Source organism: Ambystoma mexicanum, chromosome 2q (assembly GCF_040938575.1).
Source record: "Ambystoma mexicanum isolate Mex_15411 chromosome 2q, UKY_AmexF1_1, whole genome shotgun sequence".
NCBI classification, from domain to species: Eukaryota; Metazoa; Chordata; class Amphibia; order Caudata; family Ambystomatidae; genus Ambystoma; species Ambystoma mexicanum.
In genome coordinates, this window is record NC_090924.1 from 1,005,510,971 (window position 1) to 1,005,531,988 (window position 21,018).

The following is a 21,018-nucleotide window of genomic DNA, read 5'->3' on the forward strand; positions in this document are numbered from 1 at the left end:
GATAGAGGAGGTAATAATAGATGTGGGCCCGATTAGACAGATGTGGGCCCGATTAGACAGATGTGGGCCCGATTAGACAAGATGTGCATTGCCTGGTGGAGAGAGTGGGTGCAGCACAGACAAACATGGAGGACAAGATGAACATCACCAGGGGGCTTCGGTCAATGGTGCAATATTTGACGTTTGTATGCTAGAATGTAGAGCCAAAGCCGTTGAGGAGAGCGCACGGAGGAGCAACATTAGGATTGTAGGGCTACCAGAAAGAGAGGAAGGAAGGGATCCTACCACCTACGTGGAAAATATGCTGCTCCATGAGGTGGGAATGGGAACAATGATAGAACAGTTCACGGTGGAGAGAGCGCACAGAGGGCGCACTACTAATTGTGGCTCCTGCCGTGCCGCTCCGCGCTGTTCATGCTGGCCCTACATCTGTCTCCCCCGGCGTTTCAGCCAGTGCTCCCAGCCTCTGCCCTGCACTTTTGGCTGTTGTTGACCTTCCCTTGGTGGCCCTCCTAACACAACTGTTTTGCGCTGGGCTTCCAGACCTTACATCTTTCTCCTTGGAGATCCCCCTCTTGGCCCTGGCCTCCATTCTCCATCATTGGTTGTACCCGACTGTACCGTGTCTGCTGTCTTCTCCATAGATCCTCCTGGGGTTTAACCCCCTTCCTGGCGCTCTTGGCAGTACGGCCTGCTCCTCCGTTCCTTCCTCCCACTGTTCCCAGGATCCTGCTTCCTCCTTCTGCCTGCAGTATACTACCTGACGCTTGGTCTACCTTCAGAGTTACGGAAGCCCACTTCAATGGACTGCTATATCTTCGCCAGCCGCTGCCTTTAACATGTGTGCTCCTGCTGTCTTCACCCTACTCCTATCCTGCAGGTGACTCGATCCTCCCTCCATTGGCCCACTGCTGAGCGTCTTCCCCAGCTCACACTGATTGTCCTCTCTCTCCAGCTCACCTCGGCCTCGGCTGCCCCCTTACCGCTCTGCTCCCTCTGGGACACCTTCCTCCATCCTGTGTGCTCCAGACAGTTGAACCTGATCCACCCGACCTTCTGCGCCCTCTCCTGCTCCTTCCACCTGCACCTTGACTTCTTGCCCCTGGAACACTCCTTGTGTAATTCCTGCCCCCCCTGCTTTTTACACCCTCTCCATCTCCCCCCAATCATCTACTGACCTCCCTACCTTTTTTATTATTGTCTGTGAAGCCAGATCCACCTGATCTCTGTGTCCTCCCACTAGCACCTTGGACTTATCTCCCCAGTCTGCTACTGACTCAGCCTTCCCCTTCCTTGCCCCCCGCCCCAGCGATTTGCACTCCTCCCCCTTACTCCATCCTCTTTCTTCATCCCCTCAGTCCCGATCCCTCTCAGGAATACTCCCATAGGCTGCCCTCCCTACTCACTAGCCACCCCCTCACTGCCCGTTACTCTCTGTTATGCTCCGTTCCTCCTCACAGTCCCGTTCCTCTCCTCTTCCTCCTCTCCTCCCCCCTCAATATTCTCTGCCTACTCATCATGGCCATCTCTCCTCCCCACCACCCCCTTACACACACTGCCCCTGCTTCCAAACACCCACTCCACCGCCACAAACCCATCTACCCTCAAATCACTAATACTTCCAATGCCTTTGATCGTTGCCCTTTGGAACACCCAATCGATCTGCAACTAAACTACGGCTGTTCTTGACCTTTTCCTACGCCTCAACCTCTAATTTCTCTGCATTACAGAAACCTGGATCCCTCCCCACAACACCCCCGTTCCTGCTTCCCTCACTTCATCCTCATCCTCTTTTTAACATATCCCTCATTCCTCAGGCCGCAGAGGTGGCTTAGGCTTTCTTTTTCGTCCTCACTTTACCTCCTCTCCCTCTCCTACTTCGCTACTTACTCTCCCTTCCTTTGAATTCATGTTCAAAATCTTTAATACTCCCCATGCTATTCCATTCCTCATAATTTATCGCCCCCCCTGGCCCTCTAGGCTCCTATGAGGACATTGACCATCTCCTCAGTTTCATTACTCCTTGCCCTACTCCACTACTTTTAATTGGTGACTTCAATCTCCATCTCTCCTCTATCCCTCCCACCTCTCCTCTCTTATCTATCCTCGACTCCCCCCTCCCGTCCCCTCCTACTCATCAGTCTGGCTCCACTATCAACCTCATCTTTAACTCCTCTTTCACTGCTTCTCCTATTTCTATCCTACCCAACTATCTTTCCAAACACTCCTTGCTCTATTTTTCCCTCCCATCCTCCCCCCTAAGTTCCCTCCCCCCATCCACCACCCACTTCTTCCGGCGTGATCTACGCAATTTCATCCCCCCTCTATTCCTTGCATCCCGTTCCTCTTCCCTCCACCCACTCTCCCTCTTCTCTTCCTGCTACTGAAGCCTCTTCCACCTTATCCTCCTCTCTCTCTCTTCCACTCTTGATCTTCTTTACCCTCTCTCCTCCTTCTGCCCTTCCCGCCGACCTGCTCAACCCTGGCTCTCATCTCATCTCATCTCTCCTCCATGCGCCACCTCCTCAGGCGCCTTGAACGACTCTGGCTCAAACACCCCACACCCTCCAACCAAACAGCTTACTTCTCCTATCACACCCTCTATGACTCTTACCTCAACTCAGCTAAACGCACCTACTTTTATGACCTTCTCCAGTCTCAATCCTCTCACCCTCGTCGCATCTTTCAAACCTTATCTCGACTTCTCTCTCCAGCTACCCTCTGATCCTTCCATTGCCTCTCCTCTCTCTGGTTCTGATCTTGCCTCCTTTTCTAACAAAGTCCTCAATCTCTGCCAAACTATCCTCTCTTTCCCTTCTTACTCTCCTCCTCCACCTCCTTACCCTCCCCCTCCTTGCTCCATGTCCTCATTTACTTCTGTCACTCAATCTGAAGTTATCCTCCTCTCTAAAACTCATCCTACAGCTTCTCCCACCGACCCCATTCTTAAAATCTACCCCCTTCTCATACCCTACCTCACCTCCTTTTTCAACACCTGTCTTTCATCTTCCACCTTTCCTACTCCATTCAAGCATGCGTCTATCATTCCCATTCTCAAAAAAACCTTCTGCTAATCCCCTCCTTGCTTCCAACTATCGCCCCATCTCTCTTCTCCCTTTCCTCTCTAAACTTCTCAAACGTATTGTCTATTCTCAACTTTCTTCCTTCATCTCTACCCACTTTTCTTCCCTCTACCCAATCTGGTTTCCGTCCTCTACCCTCCACTGAAACTGCCTTCAACTCTCTTCACGCTACTCGAAACATTCCTCTATTTTTATTCTCCTTGACCTCTCTGCTGCTTTTGACACCGTGGACCATCCTCTTCTCCTTAACTCCCTCTCCTATTTTGGCCTCAAAGACGCTGTCCTTAACTGGTTCTCCCCTTATCTTTCCAACCGCACATTTGCTGTTTCCTGGGGTGGCTCCACCTCTCCCACCCTCCCTCTTAACCATCGTGTCCCCCAAGGTTCTGTCCTTGGCCCCTTTCTCTTTTCACTGTAGACTTCCTTCCTTGCCCCCTTCATCTCCTCCTTTGTTGTCTCACACCATTTCTATGCTGATGATACCCAACTCTTCATCTCCTCTGCCGACATCCCCCATAAGCTTTCTTCCTTTCTCTCCGCTATTTAATCCTGGAGGTCCTCTCACTTCCTTACTCTCAATGCTGACAAAACTGAAGTCCTATTCTTCCCTGCCAACACTCTCCCTCCCCTCCCCCTTTCATTCTCTTTCCCCCTCCCAACTCTCCTTCTCCCACCACGCCCGTGACTTTGGTCTTTACATTGACCCCCACCTCTCTCTATCTCAGCACATTTCTCTTACTGCCAGATCCTGCCGCTTTCACCTTTACAACATCCTTAAAATTCGTCCCTTCCTAACCTTTCATGCAACTAAACTCTTAATCTCTTCCCTCATATTCTCTAGACTTTTCTACTGCTCTACTCTTTACTTTGGACTCCCCTCCTCACACCTCTCCCCACTCAAATCTGTCTACCCCTCTGCTATTCGCTCCCTCTGCCTTCTCTCACCTCACTTGGTTGGCTCCCATTCCACTCTCTACTCAAATTCAGCTTCCTCTGCCTAGTCTTCAAATCCCTCTATGGTCTTAACCCCCCTACCTATCCTCCCTCTTTACTTTCTATACTCGTTCTCTCCGATCTGCTGATCTCTTCCTTCTCCCTCCTCCTCGTCCTCCTCCTCCTCCTCCCCCATGCATCCCTTCCCGCTTCCACCCTTTCCAACTGCTCGCTCCTTTCCACTTGAACCGCCTCCTCCTCTAGATCCGCTCCATTCCCTCCTACCCTTCCTTCGGCACCATCTCTTCCATTCACCTCTCTAACCCTTCCACTCTACTCCCTCCTTCCAGCATCTCTAATTCTTATCACTTCCATTCTTCTCCTTTTCACTGTCTGCTTCCTCGTTACTTCTGCTTTTACCACTACTCATTCCTCTTTTTCCCTCTCACGCCTCGTTCCTTCTTCTCTCTCTCCAATCCTCATCCATAATGTAAATTGTTTCTTGTACTGTTTTCTGGTGGTTTGATTCAATTTGTTATCTAATGCTTGATGTTTCTAATGTTTGTTGTATCTTGCTTGTTCCTCTTGTAAAGCGTTTTGGATTAAAACGCTATACAAATTCAATAAAATACAAATACAAATTGTTGGCCAAGAGACCGCTCCCTGGAGCCCGTGGTTCCCCATTCCATTCCATCTAGCCTTTCCATTCATTCCATCCATGAAAATCCAAGAAAATCCAACGCACAACTACGTGACCCAATACTACCTTTTTTTTCGTGCCTTCTCGTCATTCCTCCCACCCAAAAGTGGGTGCAGTTGGCAGGTAAAAACCAAAACACTCTGGGGGCAGGGAGTTTGGGGAATGGGAAGGGAGGGTATGGGAGTTGGGAATTGTTATATCTAATTGTTATTGGAGTGTGTTCTACAAAAGGGGGAGGGGGGAACTGGGTTGGGGGATTTGTTGAACTGTCTCCTTTTTTCTTCTTGTTGGAAATCAATAAGTTAAAAAAAAAAAAAAAACTTTCTCATTTCAAAACGGACCGCGGACAACCTTGCCGGCATAGCCCACACCCAACAATGAAATCTAACACCAGCAGGCCAGTGCACTCTGCTTAAGCTCCCAACCTGGTACTCCAATCTTCGTCCCATGAGCTTGGGCCAAAACATACTCCTCCATCTCTACACCTGTACAGTATATTCCGGGTAAATGGCGAGTGCAGAACACCCGCTGCATAACATCCCCTGCCCTAGGGAACGCTAAAATCCACTATCTTTAAAATTTAAATATTTTTCTTTCAGCGGTCTCAGAGGGGCTCCAGGGGGTGATCGCATGAGCGTTGGGAAAATGGCTGAAGGTCTTGAAGCTAGTGGATGTCTGGAGGTGGCTGAGTGGAGATCACAGGGCATATTCATATTTCTCAAGCACACATAGGGTTCACGTATGCATTGATTACTTCTTCAAGGGGCAGGAAAGAGTGGGGCAATTCACCAACACCACCTACAAGGGTAGGACACACGCAGACCACGCACCGTTATTAGTTACTTGGTAGATAGGTAAAGAAATACCCCCATAACCTACGTAGCAGCATGACTGAAGGACCATTCAGGGAAGATATGGCAGGGAAAAAAAAATTTAAAAAATTTTAAAAAAAAGAAAAAACCGAGGAATCCCTTACACTAAACAAGGTTAGTGTAAAGGGTGGGGGGGCTGAGAGAGACAACATGTGGAATGCATTTAAGGTTGTGATGAGGGGCAAAGCAACAGCCAACACAGGAGACGCTAGATCATTATGTGCGAGCCTATCGAAAACCAAGGCGCAGATTGAGCGGTTGGTACACTTACTTAACAGTAGATTGCATAGTTGCATCTACTTAGCTGGGAATGGCAAAGTACACCAAAAGATTGCACACACCCAGCAGGATGCTGGCATGGCTATGGTGCAGGAAAATGCCACGAGTAACGATTAACCAGATGATTAACGAATGGGGAGTATGGCGGTCTCAAAATGAGATTGATGGCATTTTTCATAGATTCTATGTGGCACTATACAGAGCAGACCGGTAAACAGATGCACGAGAAATCAAGACGCTCTCCTAGATTAAGCTACAAAGATTGCAGAGGGAACAGGCAGAGATATTGGGAGCCCCACTGACTGAGTAGGAACTGCAAGTAGTGAACCCATCACTGCCCACTTTTAAAACACAGGGGGGCCTTTTGGAAGAATTTTACAGAGAAAACATGGCTAAGATAACCCAGAGACTGCTGGAGATGTTTGACGGAGCCTATGAACTTGACATACTTCCTTTAACTCTTTAAGTGCCATGGGTTTTTCCCCCCAGTGCCAAGGCCTTTTTTGGCGATTTCGGTATGTCGCCATTCAATGCCTTGTAACTTTTTTGTTACATGAGATATCTCGGCCAAATTTGCCCCCTTTTTTTCCTAGGTTGCTGTAGAGGGGTGAGAGGGGTGAGAGAAATTAAACAAAAAGGGCGAAAATGTTTTTTTCAAAAAATGCCAATAGAATGATGTACAAAGAAGCCTGTGTTTTTTTTTCCTTTTAAGAGCTAGGAACAAATGGTTTGCTGTGCTGAATTCCCCTATTTCCTGGTTTTCAAGAACAGGTTGAGTGGAAACGAAAAAACAATATTTCGATGTGATTATCAACCGTTTAGTGGGAGGTAGGCGATTTTGGCCATTTTTGCCAATTGGACATGCTTGGACGGAATGGATGAAAAGGGTAGGAAAGCCGAATTGGACGATCGAAAGGAACACATTTCGGAAAAGTAGACAAAATTCCAAGTTTAGAAATGGGTGATTTGCACAAGTCGGGCAACATCTAGGTAGGGGAAAATGCCATAGTTTGGGGAAAAAGCGAGAAAATGACCGAAAAAAAAGGTATGCGGTGGACATGGTTGGCTTGGTACGGCAATGGCTTCTATGAATTTTGAGAAAAACAATGTTCCACTACATTCCCCCCCCACCCGACTCTTGCAGTTATGAAAGCACACATGTTTTGCAGTGTTTCAAAAAACAAGCAATACCACAAGCCAAACACTGAGCCATGGTACACAGGAGTTTTATGCTTGCGGCCTGAACAGACGTACTTAGCATGTGTAAATCAGGAAAATTAATGCGGTGAGGAACGGCAAGCATACATTTTTTGAAAGAGCACAGGCAGACCTTTTCAAGGGTAGGCGACTTGTGCAGGTTACAAAAGTGTATGGAGCCTAAAGCAGCAACTAAATGTAGGGCACATTTGGGAAATGAAAGGGTTGTGTGACAAAGGGCACCAACAAATAGGTTGAAACGTTATGAAAACCACACAAACACAACAAATGTCATTCCTTCCAGCGTTCCCACAAGTGTCCCGATGAAAACGATAACTCACATGTGTGGGTGCACTTACCTGGGTGCCAAGGGGAAAGCCTAAAACACCCCTAACCCCAAGTCTTTTGCGACAGCTGAGTTTCATGATTTTTCCAGACGGGCACACCAGGCCTCAGGTGTCCAAGCCAGCAAGGAAAACAGGGAACCCCATGCATTTCTGAAAAGAGGACACCCGTGGAAATCTGAAGAGGTCTGACTTGCGCAAATCGACCTAGAATTTACACGTGTGGGGATGCGGGAAAGTAGGCCATGTGTTGTTGGCGGTGTGTTTCGGTGGGTGGCCAGAGCAAAATGTCGGAGAATGGTCTTCATTTCCAGTCAATTTCATTTCCCTCTGTCCACTCACCGAAACACTTCGCCAACAACAGATGTCATACCTTCCCGCGTTCCCACAGGTGTCCCGACGAAAACGGTACCTCACATGTGTGGGTGCACCTACCAGGGGGCAAAAGGAAAAGGGTAACCCCACTGGTAACCCCAAGCCTTTCGGAACAGCACATTTTGTTTGTGTGGGTAACCTACAGATTTGGGCCTAGGGTGTCGAAGCCAGCAAGGAAAACAGGGAACCCCATGTATTTCCCAAAAGAGGACACCCGGGGGAATGCAGAGGTCTCCAAACATGTGGCCCCATGCTTTGAGGCCTCGGGGAGGGTGAGGGGCTTACCTAGTAAGCAGCGCCCCCTCCCCGCTTCTAAATGGAACCCTGGTGGTCTAGTGGCCACTGCTAGCCAAGGATCGTGCGCCCTGCGCCCGATGCGTGACTAGCAATGCTTTACACACGGTGTCGTTGGAAAGGGGAGATTCTCCCCTTTCCAACGACACCATTACAGAAAAATTCCTGGTGGCTAGGGTCCCCCCCTTCCCATTAAGTATTTCTTTTTCCAATTTCTTTTTTTTTTTATTCCCCCACCCCTGGGGGCAGATGGTCACCTATCTGGCCCCAGGGGTGTTTATACATGTGCCCCCATGTTTTGAGGCCTCTTGGGTGGATGGGGGCGGAGGGGTGTTTACCTAGCAAGCAGCTCCCCTCCCCCATACTGAAAAGACATCCCTGGTGGTCCAGTGGCATTGCTGCCCACGGTTCGAGCACCCTGCGACCAATCTGTGAGCAGCAATGCTTACAAAAATGGTGTCGTTGGAAAGGGGAGAATCTCCCAATCTACCAATCTCACAACACATGCCAACAGTCACCAACAATGTGTAAATGATTTCTACTGGTTGGAGAAACAAAAGCCTGTTTCCTTCTTTTGAGATATGGCCACACAAGAAGTCTTAACCAATCTAAAGGAAGCTTACTTTTCAGCGTCTGTCTCAGTCCAACCTGTTGCTCACAAGCCATTTGTGCTAGAAGCAGACCACTCCAGTGGTGTGCTGTCCCAGAAAGGATAAAATATGTAAAACCCCATCTTTTCCTAAACTTACACCAGCAGAGATTCCAGTTATCAAAGCTGGATTCATGCAATTTTGCTGGAAGGATATTTGCACCCTGTAGAAGTACTTCCTGTCAATACAAAACTCCAATTTTTAAAAGAAGCCCAACAAATCAGCCTATGCCTGCTGGATGCTGTTCATCTCCCGATGCAACTACTGTCTTATCATACTGGCCTCTGTAAGTGAAAGCTGAGGAATTGCTAACTGGTGAGGATGAAGAAGCGCTGTTTTTTTGCTTTTTATTAATAAACTCATGCAAGTAATTCCATCTCAGAAAATGTGGTCTGCTGATCAGCCCTCCACCCCCACCCTTTGCGTTAGCTCCATGCCAAAAGCATAGAGACACACATGCCCGTTCCGTTGCAACAGTGTCCTGCTTTGTAGCTCAGGCTCTCCAGTGGCACAGAGCAGGCTCAGAAATAACAGGTGCACTGTTTGTCAGCTGCTGGTACAGCAAAGTCAACGCAGTGCAGAGGCTGAATTTTAATCTGCACCTCTGTTCCAAAACCAGAATAATTATGATATACTATCTCCTGGTGCCAGGAAATTCTTGAAATATAAGCCTTACCTAGGTTGTGGGATGGTGGTTAGTAATTGTCATAACTATGAGAATCATACTCGTGTCAACACCGAGCCCAGGCTAGCCACGTACAGACTGTGTATTCTAGTCAGACTGCTCTCTGCTTTGCCAGCAAGACAAAGAGCCGGAAGACTGATTTTCCTTTGATCCTTTGTGAGGTCGGGCAACCCTGCTCTACAGCACACGATGATCTAAACAAGACCATCCTGTGAACTAGGCTCCATAGGGAGAACCCTAAACAAAAAGGCTAATCTCACACCAGGGTGTTGCATTCCAAAGCACCTTTGAAGTGTAGGCCTAGGAAGGGGTGGGATTAGACTGACAGATCAGGTACACCGGAAGAAGAGCTCCTCCATCTTGGTTTTCTGTGGGCCGTTCTTTCCTTCATGTCTCCCACAATTCCTGCACAGAAAAGCACTGTGGGTATGATGCAAGAAGGCAAGTCACTTGTTATCTTAACAGGGATTGGCCCCTTTAAAGCAGGCTTCATTTTGTCCAACCTCAAAAAAAGGTGGGGCTCGGACTAGTGTTTCCCTCTACCGGGATACAAATCTAGAAGAACACCACCTGTGGGAAATATTTTTCGTGACTCTGACACCCATCTATTATCATTCTCACTCAGTCAGACTCTGTTCAGAAAAGTTCTACATGTATAAACATTACTGTGCTCAATGGTTTACAGTACAAAAAAAATAAAATGTTTTTATTATATAAGAAATATTTAAAAACTCAATAGGACAAAGTTCCAAGTCCACTCTCGGTGGGTTACCTTTCACAGAAATGAGTGATGGGTTTAGTAAAAGTGATTCCTAAAACAGCTCATCCCGTGGACGCACCTACGTGCCTCTGTTTGTGTTTGTTCCCGGCGGGAGAGGGTGGCAGCCCCTTAGCCAATGAAGAGGCTCGAAACGGGGCAATCCCCGCTGCGAGCCTCCCCAAGGCTGGAGGCTGCCTTTTGTCCCCCGCCGGGGACTCAGGTACGTTTTTTTCCCCCACCCCCATCCCCTCCAAACTATCCCCACTCCACTCCACTCTCCCAACCCCACTTGCCTTCTTTTTTCTTCTTTTCTCAGAATGGAAATCCTTGTCTCATCTACGTTCAAACAAATTTTGTCCCTGGAGGTCAGACTCATGTCATGTCATGACTTGTAACCCATTGTAACGCTCACCTGGTATCCACGGGGACGTCACTCAGCCTGTTCTGACCTCCTATGACCTCGAACCCTTCCCTGGAGGCTATTCGACTGGAGACTGGGCCTGAAACACAGGATTGGTAGAGTTTAACTCCCTATTGTCTCTGTGTGCTTGAACCCCTTCTTCCCCGGGGTCCAACCCTTCCCTTTGATCCACAGCTCACCTTGTTTTCTTGGATAGTGTGCTCTCCGTCCTGCTTTCAGCGCAGGGGCATGTTTATTGATGCGGGCTCGTTGCTGCCTAGTTACTTCGCTGGCAAGAGTCCGACAGGTAAGTATAATGAGTCTTTTGAACAGTTCTCGAACTTCGTTCCTTTCCTTCCTTAGATGATGGCCGGCGTCTGGGGATGGCAGCGTGCTGCTGAGATGAGTAGCGCTGAAGGTGAGAGAGCACGATGCACACCTTTCCTATTTGTATTGAACAGAGTTATTTTTCTGGGTCTTTTAGGTGCCGCAACGTTTTCAAAATGGATGCTGGTTATGAACAACAAATGCGGTGGGTAAGCGCGCTATGCGGCGCCTCTAGATGTTTCCACGCTAACCTGGAGTGTCTTTTCCCTCTTGCAGATGGATGAGAAGTTCCGGAGACAGAGTTCCCCCAGAGCGGCTGGGATTCAGGTAAGCGTTTGAACCTCGTACAGTATTTAAAAATAAGTGAAGATTTGCAGAATGCTTACTAATGCCTTTTTTCTGTTCTTTTCCCTTAGGAAGCGGCGTGCCGGGATGGGAATGACACCGCCGAAGATGCCCGCAGAATAGAAAGAGCGATGAATGATAGGCAGAAGCGCCGCAAGGTAAGGCTGTTACTAACGGTGTTCTTGTTCTTCGAGGAGCTGAGCGCAGAAGAAAGATGCAGGCCTACTGGAGACCGATCCGAACACGGCGAGTGTCCCGCTGCAGGTGCAGAAAACACAAAGCATGTTTCTCAGCCTGGGTGTGGCTTAAATAGTCTCTAGGTATCCCAGGTGTCTCTGGGTTGAACCACACCCAAAAGACTAGACCGCACATGCAGTTCTGGGAACCGAAATATGTGGGGGCATCCATCTTGTCCCCATCAATGCACTACAAGTCCCATCCCCAATATTATCCTATGGAAGTGAGTGAGTCTGGTGCCACAAGCACCAAGTCAAACTCCAAGTGGGTCTTTGGAGGGATGGAGAGGCCCTTGAGGACCATGTAGGTGATCGTGGCCTGGCTCCAGCCTGACATCTTGGAGGGCTGGGGACATGAGGGGCAGGAATCATGACACCCATTGGACAACAGTCGCGCATACGGGTGCTGCGGATCCAGTAGGGGAGTGCGTGAGAGCCAGGAATAAGCCGGTGCATTGATAACAGCCAGGATCAGGATTTACTACCTGACCTCCGGGGACGAAACTGGTTTGATCCTAGATGAGACAACAAGGATAACTCACTTCCAACATTCAGGGTCACCCGTCTGTCCCAGCCCCAAGACACACTAAGGAGGTGGTAAAGTAAACTCCCGCCTTCTTTTTTGAAATTCAACTTGCGGTATGTACCGACTAGACCTACCTTCCTGTTGAACACCAAAAGACTGTCCTGTAGAAAGTGGCCACAACACACGTTGCCGCTGAAACCGGTAGACAGTAATTGCTACAATTTATAGATATTAATTCAACTTTTATACATGAGCTATTTTTTTACCTCACCCCACTAGATGCAGTAACACCACCACCACCACCACCACCACCACCACCACCACCACCACCACCACCACCACCACCTAGGGAAACGCATAGTGGAGTGTGCATTGTCTTTATGTTGGTCTGTAACACAACTTTCGAGTTTTTGTAATTTGTGTTTGTCTCTTTCTTTTAAACTTCGGCGTATGTGGTTTACACACAATCCCTGGGTTATTAAATTTTTGTATAACCCAGTGGATGTCTGTACACCCAACCACTATAACAGCGATTTTATGTCTGGCTATTTGTCTCTTCCAATACAGACACATAGTGGAAGAGAGTGGCTGAGGGGCATGACTTAAACAAGGCTGAATGTCTTACAACAACTAGAAGTAAATAGTTGATTTTTATTTTTTTATTGTTTAATAAAAAAATAAGATTTTACAATACTTTTGTAGAACAGTTCGTCAGGCAGTCGATAAGAAACAAGGCAAATTTCATTGATGCTTTCGTCGAGCTCCTACAAGTCTTTTGGCGAGGCTTTGCTGTAGCCCGGTAATAAGTCGCAGTGCAGCTGGGTGCGATGCTTATATAACTGTTTAACTGTTTATTGATCACTTTTGTCGTTTAGCAGCTTGTTCTCAATATATTCAGTCATTTTGGCCATTGCAATTTGCCATGCAGTTTTTTCGCCTCCTATCAATCGATACCACCATGTATCCTCTTCGGCCAAGATGTCGATGCCTACTATGCATGCTAGATATCTTTGCCTGATGGAACTGGTAGCTGAACAAATCATAATCAGATGCCTTAATGTTTCTTTTGGTGGACGTGAATCATGTTTGCAGAATCGGCAATTGTAGGTTAACGCCTGGCCTGGAATGTGTAGGATCTCATTTGTTTTATAAACGTTCAATCGTGCTCGTAATATCAAATTACGGGCCTGTTTACTTGGACATTGTTTTACGTAGGCTTGCAGCTCATTTCTTTTTACCATATTGCTTGGTAAGTGGCTGGTGAGTTTTAGCTTTGCGGAAGCATCTAGTGTAGAGGCCCAGTCGTTATCTTTTATTCTTTTTAGGATTTTACACGGGTTGGATATAAGTTCCTCTTCATTTGATGCGATGCTGTTTAGCACCATTTGATTTTCGTTTTGCCAATTTTTTAGCATGTTGCAATTCCTACTATCCATTTCACATCTTATCAGTCTGAAGATCTCATTACTATGTGCCATTCTACATTTTCTATAGAGCATCATCGAATTGCACGTTACGGAGCATTCTAATGATTGCAGACTTAGTTCTCGTCTTATTGCTGCCCCTGGTGTTGATGTCGGTAGATGTAATACTGTACGCCAAAACAGTGCTTCCAACTTGGCCCATAGCTGTTTTGGAATTGTGGGCATTGCTTCTACATCATATGTTACTGTGGGCACCACTTTCATTTTGTAGAAGTTTATCGTGGGTACTAAGGAAAATTTTCCGAATTTGCCATCGATGACTTTGGCTTGGGCAGCTAGTTTTTTAGTTTTTGAGTACAATTCTGCTTGCATGGCAATTTCTTTTTCTGAGCTATCCATAATCACTCCTAGATATTTGAACTTGGCAACGGTTTCAATGTTGGCTTCAACTAGATACCATTTAAAGTTGGATTTTTGTTTCATCCCACAGTTCTGGATGTCATGACCTTCGTTTTGCTCGTGTTAATTTCAAGATGATTCTCTACGGCATATGTTTGCAGGGCGGTGAGTTTTCGTTGTAGCCCAATTTCTGTTTGATCAAATATTGTCATGTCATCTGCGTACAACAGATGTCCGATCTGCAGTGGACCCAGTTTTGGTGGAAATGCCCTAGTTGATTTTTCTATGCTTGTGATGTCACCGATGTAAGAGAGAAACAACGCTGATGCTAACGGGCACCCTTGTTTGACCCCTCGTGCGCTTTGAATTTCATCTGATAGCGCGCCTTCCCGATTTAGTCGTACTCTCAGAGAGGTGTTGTGGTCTAAAGCTTGAATAGGGGCTAGTGTGCTCTCTGGACAGTCCCAGGCCTTTAATGTGTTCCAGAGTACCTGTCTCTCCACTTGATCAAAAGCCTGAGAGAAGTCAATGTATACTACGAACAGGTGTTGCTTGTTCTGGCGTGTTTTGGCTTTTAGTATGCTGCATGCTAGGATATTGCAAGTTGTTCTTGCATTTTTCTTAAAGCCCGCCTGATAGGGGTCATTACATTTAGCTCCAGCTGCCCAGGTTTGAAATTTGTTCATAAGTAGTGACGCGTATACCTTGCCCATTGCATCAAGTAAAGCACTTGGTCGAAAGTTCTCAGGATTTGTTAAATTATCCTTTTTGTAGATTGGAATGATTTTGGCTTTGGTCCATGATTGTGGAATGGATCGAGTTTCATCGCATCGCCGGAAGATCGCGCTCATCAGGCTAGCCCACTCGTCAGGATGACTTTTCAATTCTGCATTAGAAATGCCATCTGGGCGATTCACGCAGCCCCTTCCATACTTAATTAGACTTGGAATAAAGCTCTGGAACAGAGCGTGCAAAACTGTGGGGCCAGCCGATCCTTTCTCACCTCAAATCCCTATAGCAGCAATTATGGCTCATCAGCCATGGGGCTTTCACGAATCGCGCACCCAGTGGGAGCCTCACGGAGTGGCCACCCTGGGAGATCTAATGCGGGACGAAGAGATCATGCCCTTTCCTGACCTTACTGAAGCTACGGGATTACCCGCTGGCCAATTTTTGCTCCACGGGGCAGTGACACACGCCATTAGGGTTAGATGGCCGGAGGCCACCACCCCCATGACGGAAAATACGGTCATAGAAGCATTATTGAACACAGCCGAGGGCGGACATGAAACCTCGCAATTGTACGAAACCCTGCTCCTGGGCACGACCAACACCGAGCTTAAATGTAGAGCAAAATGGGAAATCGAACTAGGCTTAGACTTCACGGATGACGTATGGGAGAAAATAACCCATTATCATAAAAAAGTCTCCAGGAATGCCCGTTTACAGCTCATCCAACTATACATTACTAACAGATCCTACCTAACTCCAGAGGCTATATCTAATTTCAGGGGAGCCGAGGTCCAGCTGTGCCCCAAATGCAGGGAGCCGAAGGCGGGTATGACGCATATGTTCTGGGGCTGCCCGGAGATACGCCACTTCTGGACACAGGTTCAGGGGAGGGTGGCGGACGCAGACATCGAGCTAGAGGTGAACTCCCCCGCTGTATGCATCCTGGGCAGATACAAACGCAACCACAAAAACAAACCTCTGAACAAGCTCAAAGACTTGATCTACATAACTGCGAAGAGGCGCATAGCCATGGGATGGAAGAGCCCTAGGGCCCCGCATGAGGCATTGTGGTGGGGGGACCTGACTAAATGGATAACGGCAGAGACTGGAGCGTGGGAAACGGCAATCCTTGAACAAAGGCTAGACTCCAGCGGAGAACTACATCGTTGGGTGGCCTTGACTGAGCCACTTCTGCATCCTAATAACTCTGACGATGCCTCGGATGGATCGGACCATCCTAGCCATCAATCTGGCCGACCGTAATGGGACAATATTGTTTACTTGGTCTTGAGTTGGGGGGGTGGGAGGGTTACGTTACCTTTCGATTATTTGCCTGATACTTAATTGATGTATACTTGTTTTTGTTATTCCGTTAAAACCAATAAATACATTTAAAAAAAAAAAAAAAAAAAAGAAATGCCATCTGGGCCAGGAGCTCTCGAGTTTTTTAATTTCCTGATGGCGTCCATTATGTCTTATTCTTTGTCTAGGTTAATCCAGGTGGGCCCATAGTGTTGCTGTTCTTTCTCCTGGTAGCTGACCACTGACTGAAATACTTTTGTGAAATGTTTCTCCCAGGTGTCTTGATTTATGTTATTTAAGATTTGGTTACCAATGTTTTGTCTGCACCCCGTATTAGAGTCCAGAAGTTCCTGCTGTTGTTAGTAACAAGGGTTTTAGTTATTTGTTTGGCGTCAGCTCGATGTAATTTATACCTGTGGAATCTCACCCAATTCTTGTATCTTTTTCTTACGTCCTTGATGTCCACTGACATGTCTCTGCTCGACACCTTGTAGGCGGATCTTAGCGCTCTTCTGTATTCTGGTCTTTTCTCGACCAGTTGTTTGTTATAGACATGTATGCTGGTTTGTTTTGAAGCGAACTCAAGGTGCCTTTTTTGTTGGATATACGGGATTAGTAATGGTTGGTAATCTATGCCGTCGCTTCTGAGTATGTGTGTTATACTCAGTAGTCACTTTACTAATGTCCGCAGCATTTAATCTTAATCTTGTTCCTTGCGCAGTGGACTCAACCTGGGTGATGTATTTCTGTCATTTTTATGACTGGTTATGTTCCAGGCAGTTTCGAGCAAGTTGTGATCGCTCATAGGGGTGCGACGCACCTTGGAGAATTTTGTGATGCAAAGTAACGACTGTGATACAAAGTTGTGGTCGATAGTTGTGACTGATGGTGGACGTTCCCACGTTGGTAGTCTGTCTGCTGCAGGGAAAGCTTCATCTAGATTGTGTAGCCCGTGTGATTTACTAAAATGTGTCCATTCTTTGCCTCGTTGTACGGACGCTTGTTGGGCAGCTGTTGCTTTTTTTGGCTCTTTACAAATAGCATTTAGGTCTCCGCACACGAGTACGGCAGTAGTTGGATATTCGGTCGTAACTGCTACAAGCAAATTTTCACATTGTTCGATAAATCTTTTTCCAGATATAGTCACTGGATAGTTTATCTTCTTATTCTGTCTCCTGTTTGTAGGCGATACACCAGTGCTACATAGGGACAGACACGGGTAGGAGGAAGGGATATTTAGAAATTCAATTCTATCCTTTTCTGTCTTCCTCCAGAGCCTTGTTACTGCTGGTGGTCAAATCCACAGCAGTTCTGTTGCCTTGAAAAATAATTTTGCCCACAACCACAGTAGTTTTATCCAAAAAACAGGTTGGTTGCCTGGTTTTGGAAATCAGACTTCGTTTGGTTTTAACTAAATTACATCTCAGCTAGCAATTGCCCTACCTTGTAGTGTTACTCTGTCTATTTGTGCGACACTTCATGGCTCCCAGACAAAGTGATCTTGAACCAGGCACCTCAGTTGACGGCTAACTTCTAGCAGGATATGGAAGAATAGCGAGGTTTCAAAGTTCACCACTCCACTACGTTCAACCCGCAAACCGATGGCCAGACTGAACAGGTTAACCAGGTGATCGAACAGTAGCTCAGCTGTTTTATACAACAAGACAAGAATAGTGAACTCCTTGCACTAGCCAAATTTGCCTACAACAACCATCATGTAGTCATTAGTAGGACTCCCTTTCCACTGCCCGAGAGATTGCTACCCATGCATGTTCCCCGTCCTGTTACTCCGAACAAGTCCCAACTCCGCAGCACAAGAGTTAGCAAAGACTAGAGACTCCATAAAGCAGACACAAGAAGTTAGACACTTACAAGTGCGTCACAGATCTTAAGCGATGACTGGATCATGCCTATACAGTCCACAATAGTGTTTGGCTAATGTCTGGCTAACAAGGAAACATCCAAAACCTGAAATGTGAATGGAAGCTCAAGCCCAGTTTCATCAGTGATTTTTAGATTTTAAAACTAGTTTCCCAGATAGCTACCAAATGTACACTTGTCAAGCATTAGCGCAAACATACAGTCTTTCATATGTCCCTTCTTAAGCTTGCACATCCTTGCGCTGGCTCCCCTGGTAGTAACATTTCATCTTCTGCTGCGCCTGAGATGGTCTGTTCTCGATTCCACAAGTTTGAATACCCAATACCTAATCCATTGGAAACATATGTTGGAAACGTCTCGGCCACGAAGAACACTCTTGGGAACTTGCCCTTCCTGTTCTTTGATACTCGGTCAGCAAAGTTAGCAGTTTGACTGTTCCACCTTGCAAACCCTGGTCTTGGGAGAAAGGGGCACAGTCAGGAACCGGGTCAGGTTTTCTCACAGATCTCTGGCTCCGAGTGTTCATGCTCTCTAGAAGCACTGCAAGGGGTGACTATCCAAGTTTCTCTTCACCTACCGAGCTATCAACAGCACATGCAGCACACCTTTGTGTGCAGATGGCTACAAAAGCTGGCACGCCCTTCGCTTACCAACTCAGTTTGTCATGGTTGCCTTGTCCATCTCCTGGGATTCCAGTGAGACTTCCTGTGCCCATGCTTAGACTGTACCTCGACCCTGGTGCAGTCTTCAGCCAAGTTCAACTCATTGCATGCCAGTTCCTTCGTCATCCCACTCTGTTTCTTTAGCCAATGTGCTTACCTGCCAGACTGTCCACCCCTGCGATCTGCAAGAAGCCTTGGCACCTGGGTGGCAGGAGACTCTGGGCCAGGCCAAGCACTGATTACTCATCTCCTCTTCCCACTCCACTGGTGTTCCAGTAAACAGCTGCTGACCCAGCCCTTTGTGGTCTGCTTCCTGGCCCGCTTATCTTAACCAAAGCACCCATTTATCACAAACATTAGAAAGCTGTTCCGTCATAGTTTTAGCCTAATTTCCAAGCCAATGCCACTGCCACATGCACATGTTTCAACAAATCAGTAGAACACAGATTCACCAACAGGCAACAGTTCGTCCACGTGTGGACCCAAAAAGCTCATGGATGTCCGAGTCACTTGTTGCATACCACAAGGATCCATATTCTCACCGATCCTCTTGAAATTCCACATGGAACCCTGGGGAATTGGGAAGATAACTCCTCTGCAATCGCAACATCAATAGCCCAAATAAAGTACACAATATTCAACTACTGATGATGATTTTCCTCATCAACTACATCCTCTGCCTCAAAGACTGCTTTTTCCTCATTCAAAAATGGATTTCAAATGCCTACCTTAGTCCTACTTTAGTATATCAAAGAAGACCTGAACTCCTAACTCTTCAATTATACTGCTAAACAAACAAGTGCAGACATGATTGGCAGCAATGCAATTAGACGAATACTGATACTTTCAGCACAGGAAAAGTCTTGGCTTCCCCCTCAACAGTTTTCTCAATCAAGACAGATGTCACAAAGCAAACTCAAAAGGGGTCCATGGTGCCGTTTCTCATTATGAAACAAAATCAAATGTTACCTTCCAGCGGACTACATAAAGCCTGGGTTCTATTCCACACAGATACTGCAACAGCCTATTGACAGGCAACCCAGTGGAGTCAATGGAACTTCTATTCTTCGGGCAAGACCTCACTGACATGGGGTATGTTGTTTACTTGTCCTTTGTACAGCTCTCCATTGCTTGATAGCTAGATTCCAGTATATAAAGTCCTTATACATGTGTTCGACAACCAGAGGCTTTACGAATAGCATTTTATTTTTTACATTCTGCATATCCTACTTAACTATATACAAAATTATATGAATAGCTTGGACTTATAAGAACCTACAATGCAACTCCCAAAGAGACTGCAATGAACTCCATTAGACAATTAGAACCAATAGCCACAGAGATTTGAGTAATGCCTTGGTATTATGTTAGCCAAAACAGTGCCAGTACCATGTTGCCATAACTGTGTTAATGTATCTTTAAACTCCTTGAAACATTTTTAAAACATATTCAGAGTAGTGCTTTACATGTCGCGTGTGAAGGAAAGCTGAATATAATTCAATATTAACAGTCACTGCAAACATTACATCTATTTTATCATAGCATAACCACGACATATCCAGAAATTGAACTACAAATGTATTTTTACTCACAAATAATCCCCCTCCTCATCTCTTTGGCCATCACCATCCTGGCCAGAACTTAAGGCAGAGAATTTGTTCTGAGAGAATCTGGATCCAGAGGCACTAGAGTTGGTAGAACGTTTGATTTGGCTGTCTTGAATTCCAAAGCCAGAGTTTGAACCATATGCAGACTTCCCAGTGTCTCTGTTGCTTGAAGAGAATCCCAACTTATAAGCATTAGAAGACTGTGTGCCACTGCTGTACCTATCGGACGGAGTATTCCAGCCTCCTCTGCTGTTACCTTAAAATAGAAACACATGATTTAATTAGGATATGCTGTTCAAAAAACCAACAGCCACTTGTTTTCTTAAGTCAAGTACACTAAAGTTTGCTTACAAAAGAGACTGTAAGCAAATATTCTGTTCTTCGTGCTCAGCCCGTGCCATGTGGGTACATCACCACCTAATGGGTGGTCTCAGAAATTGTGTTGCAACTAAACAGCATGTAGTGAGGCCACTGCACAGTTCTCCTCCCTGCCCACCTTGCCCTCAAATACTGCTAACTGGGTCCTCCTACCTGGTGCCTCATCCATCAATAACCAAGAACAACTAAGCTAGGACAGATGACATTTTGCATGAAAGGTGCTAAACTAGATGTTACTCAGTCTATGCCTTTAGCAAACCTCATCCCACGCACACCCTTCTTAAACATAGGATGTAACAAAGGGTGTTGTGGGGGGTAAAGGAGAGGGCGACAGAAATTGGGGCGACAGAGAAGGGAAGACAGTAGCAGAGAGGGAGAGGCATGGTAGAACATCAGGGAAAGAAGCAGAAAGGCTGGGAAGAAAGGGCACATACCAACATTGTGATTTAAAAGGCACCGTATTCTTGAGAACTATCCCTTTAGGGACTTCCGGTAAGATTTCACCTCGATCGTTCACAGAGAATTTTAGCTAGATAAGGCTGCTGCAGTTAGGCAGAAACTTAGATAGCAGGGGTTATCCATCTCTAATCACCTGGGGATTATGGATGCCTGGTTTAGGGAGGGAAC

General features: G+C 46.6%; 1 protein-coding gene across 1 annotated transcript in view; it reads right to left on the minus strand.

Annotated features, from left to right (window-relative positions):
• NUP42 (nucleoporin 42) overlaps nucleotides 1-21,018 on the minus strand; it is a 528,594-nt gene that overhangs the window by 427,268 nt on the left and 80,308 nt on the right. Inside the window, exon 2 of the mRNA XM_069648326.1 lies at nucleotides 19,999-20,269. Within this exon, the coding sequence (XP_069504427.1) occupies nucleotides 19,999-20,269 (271 nt within the window). The remainder of the gene's footprint in view (nucleotides 1-19,998; nucleotides 20,270-21,018) is intronic.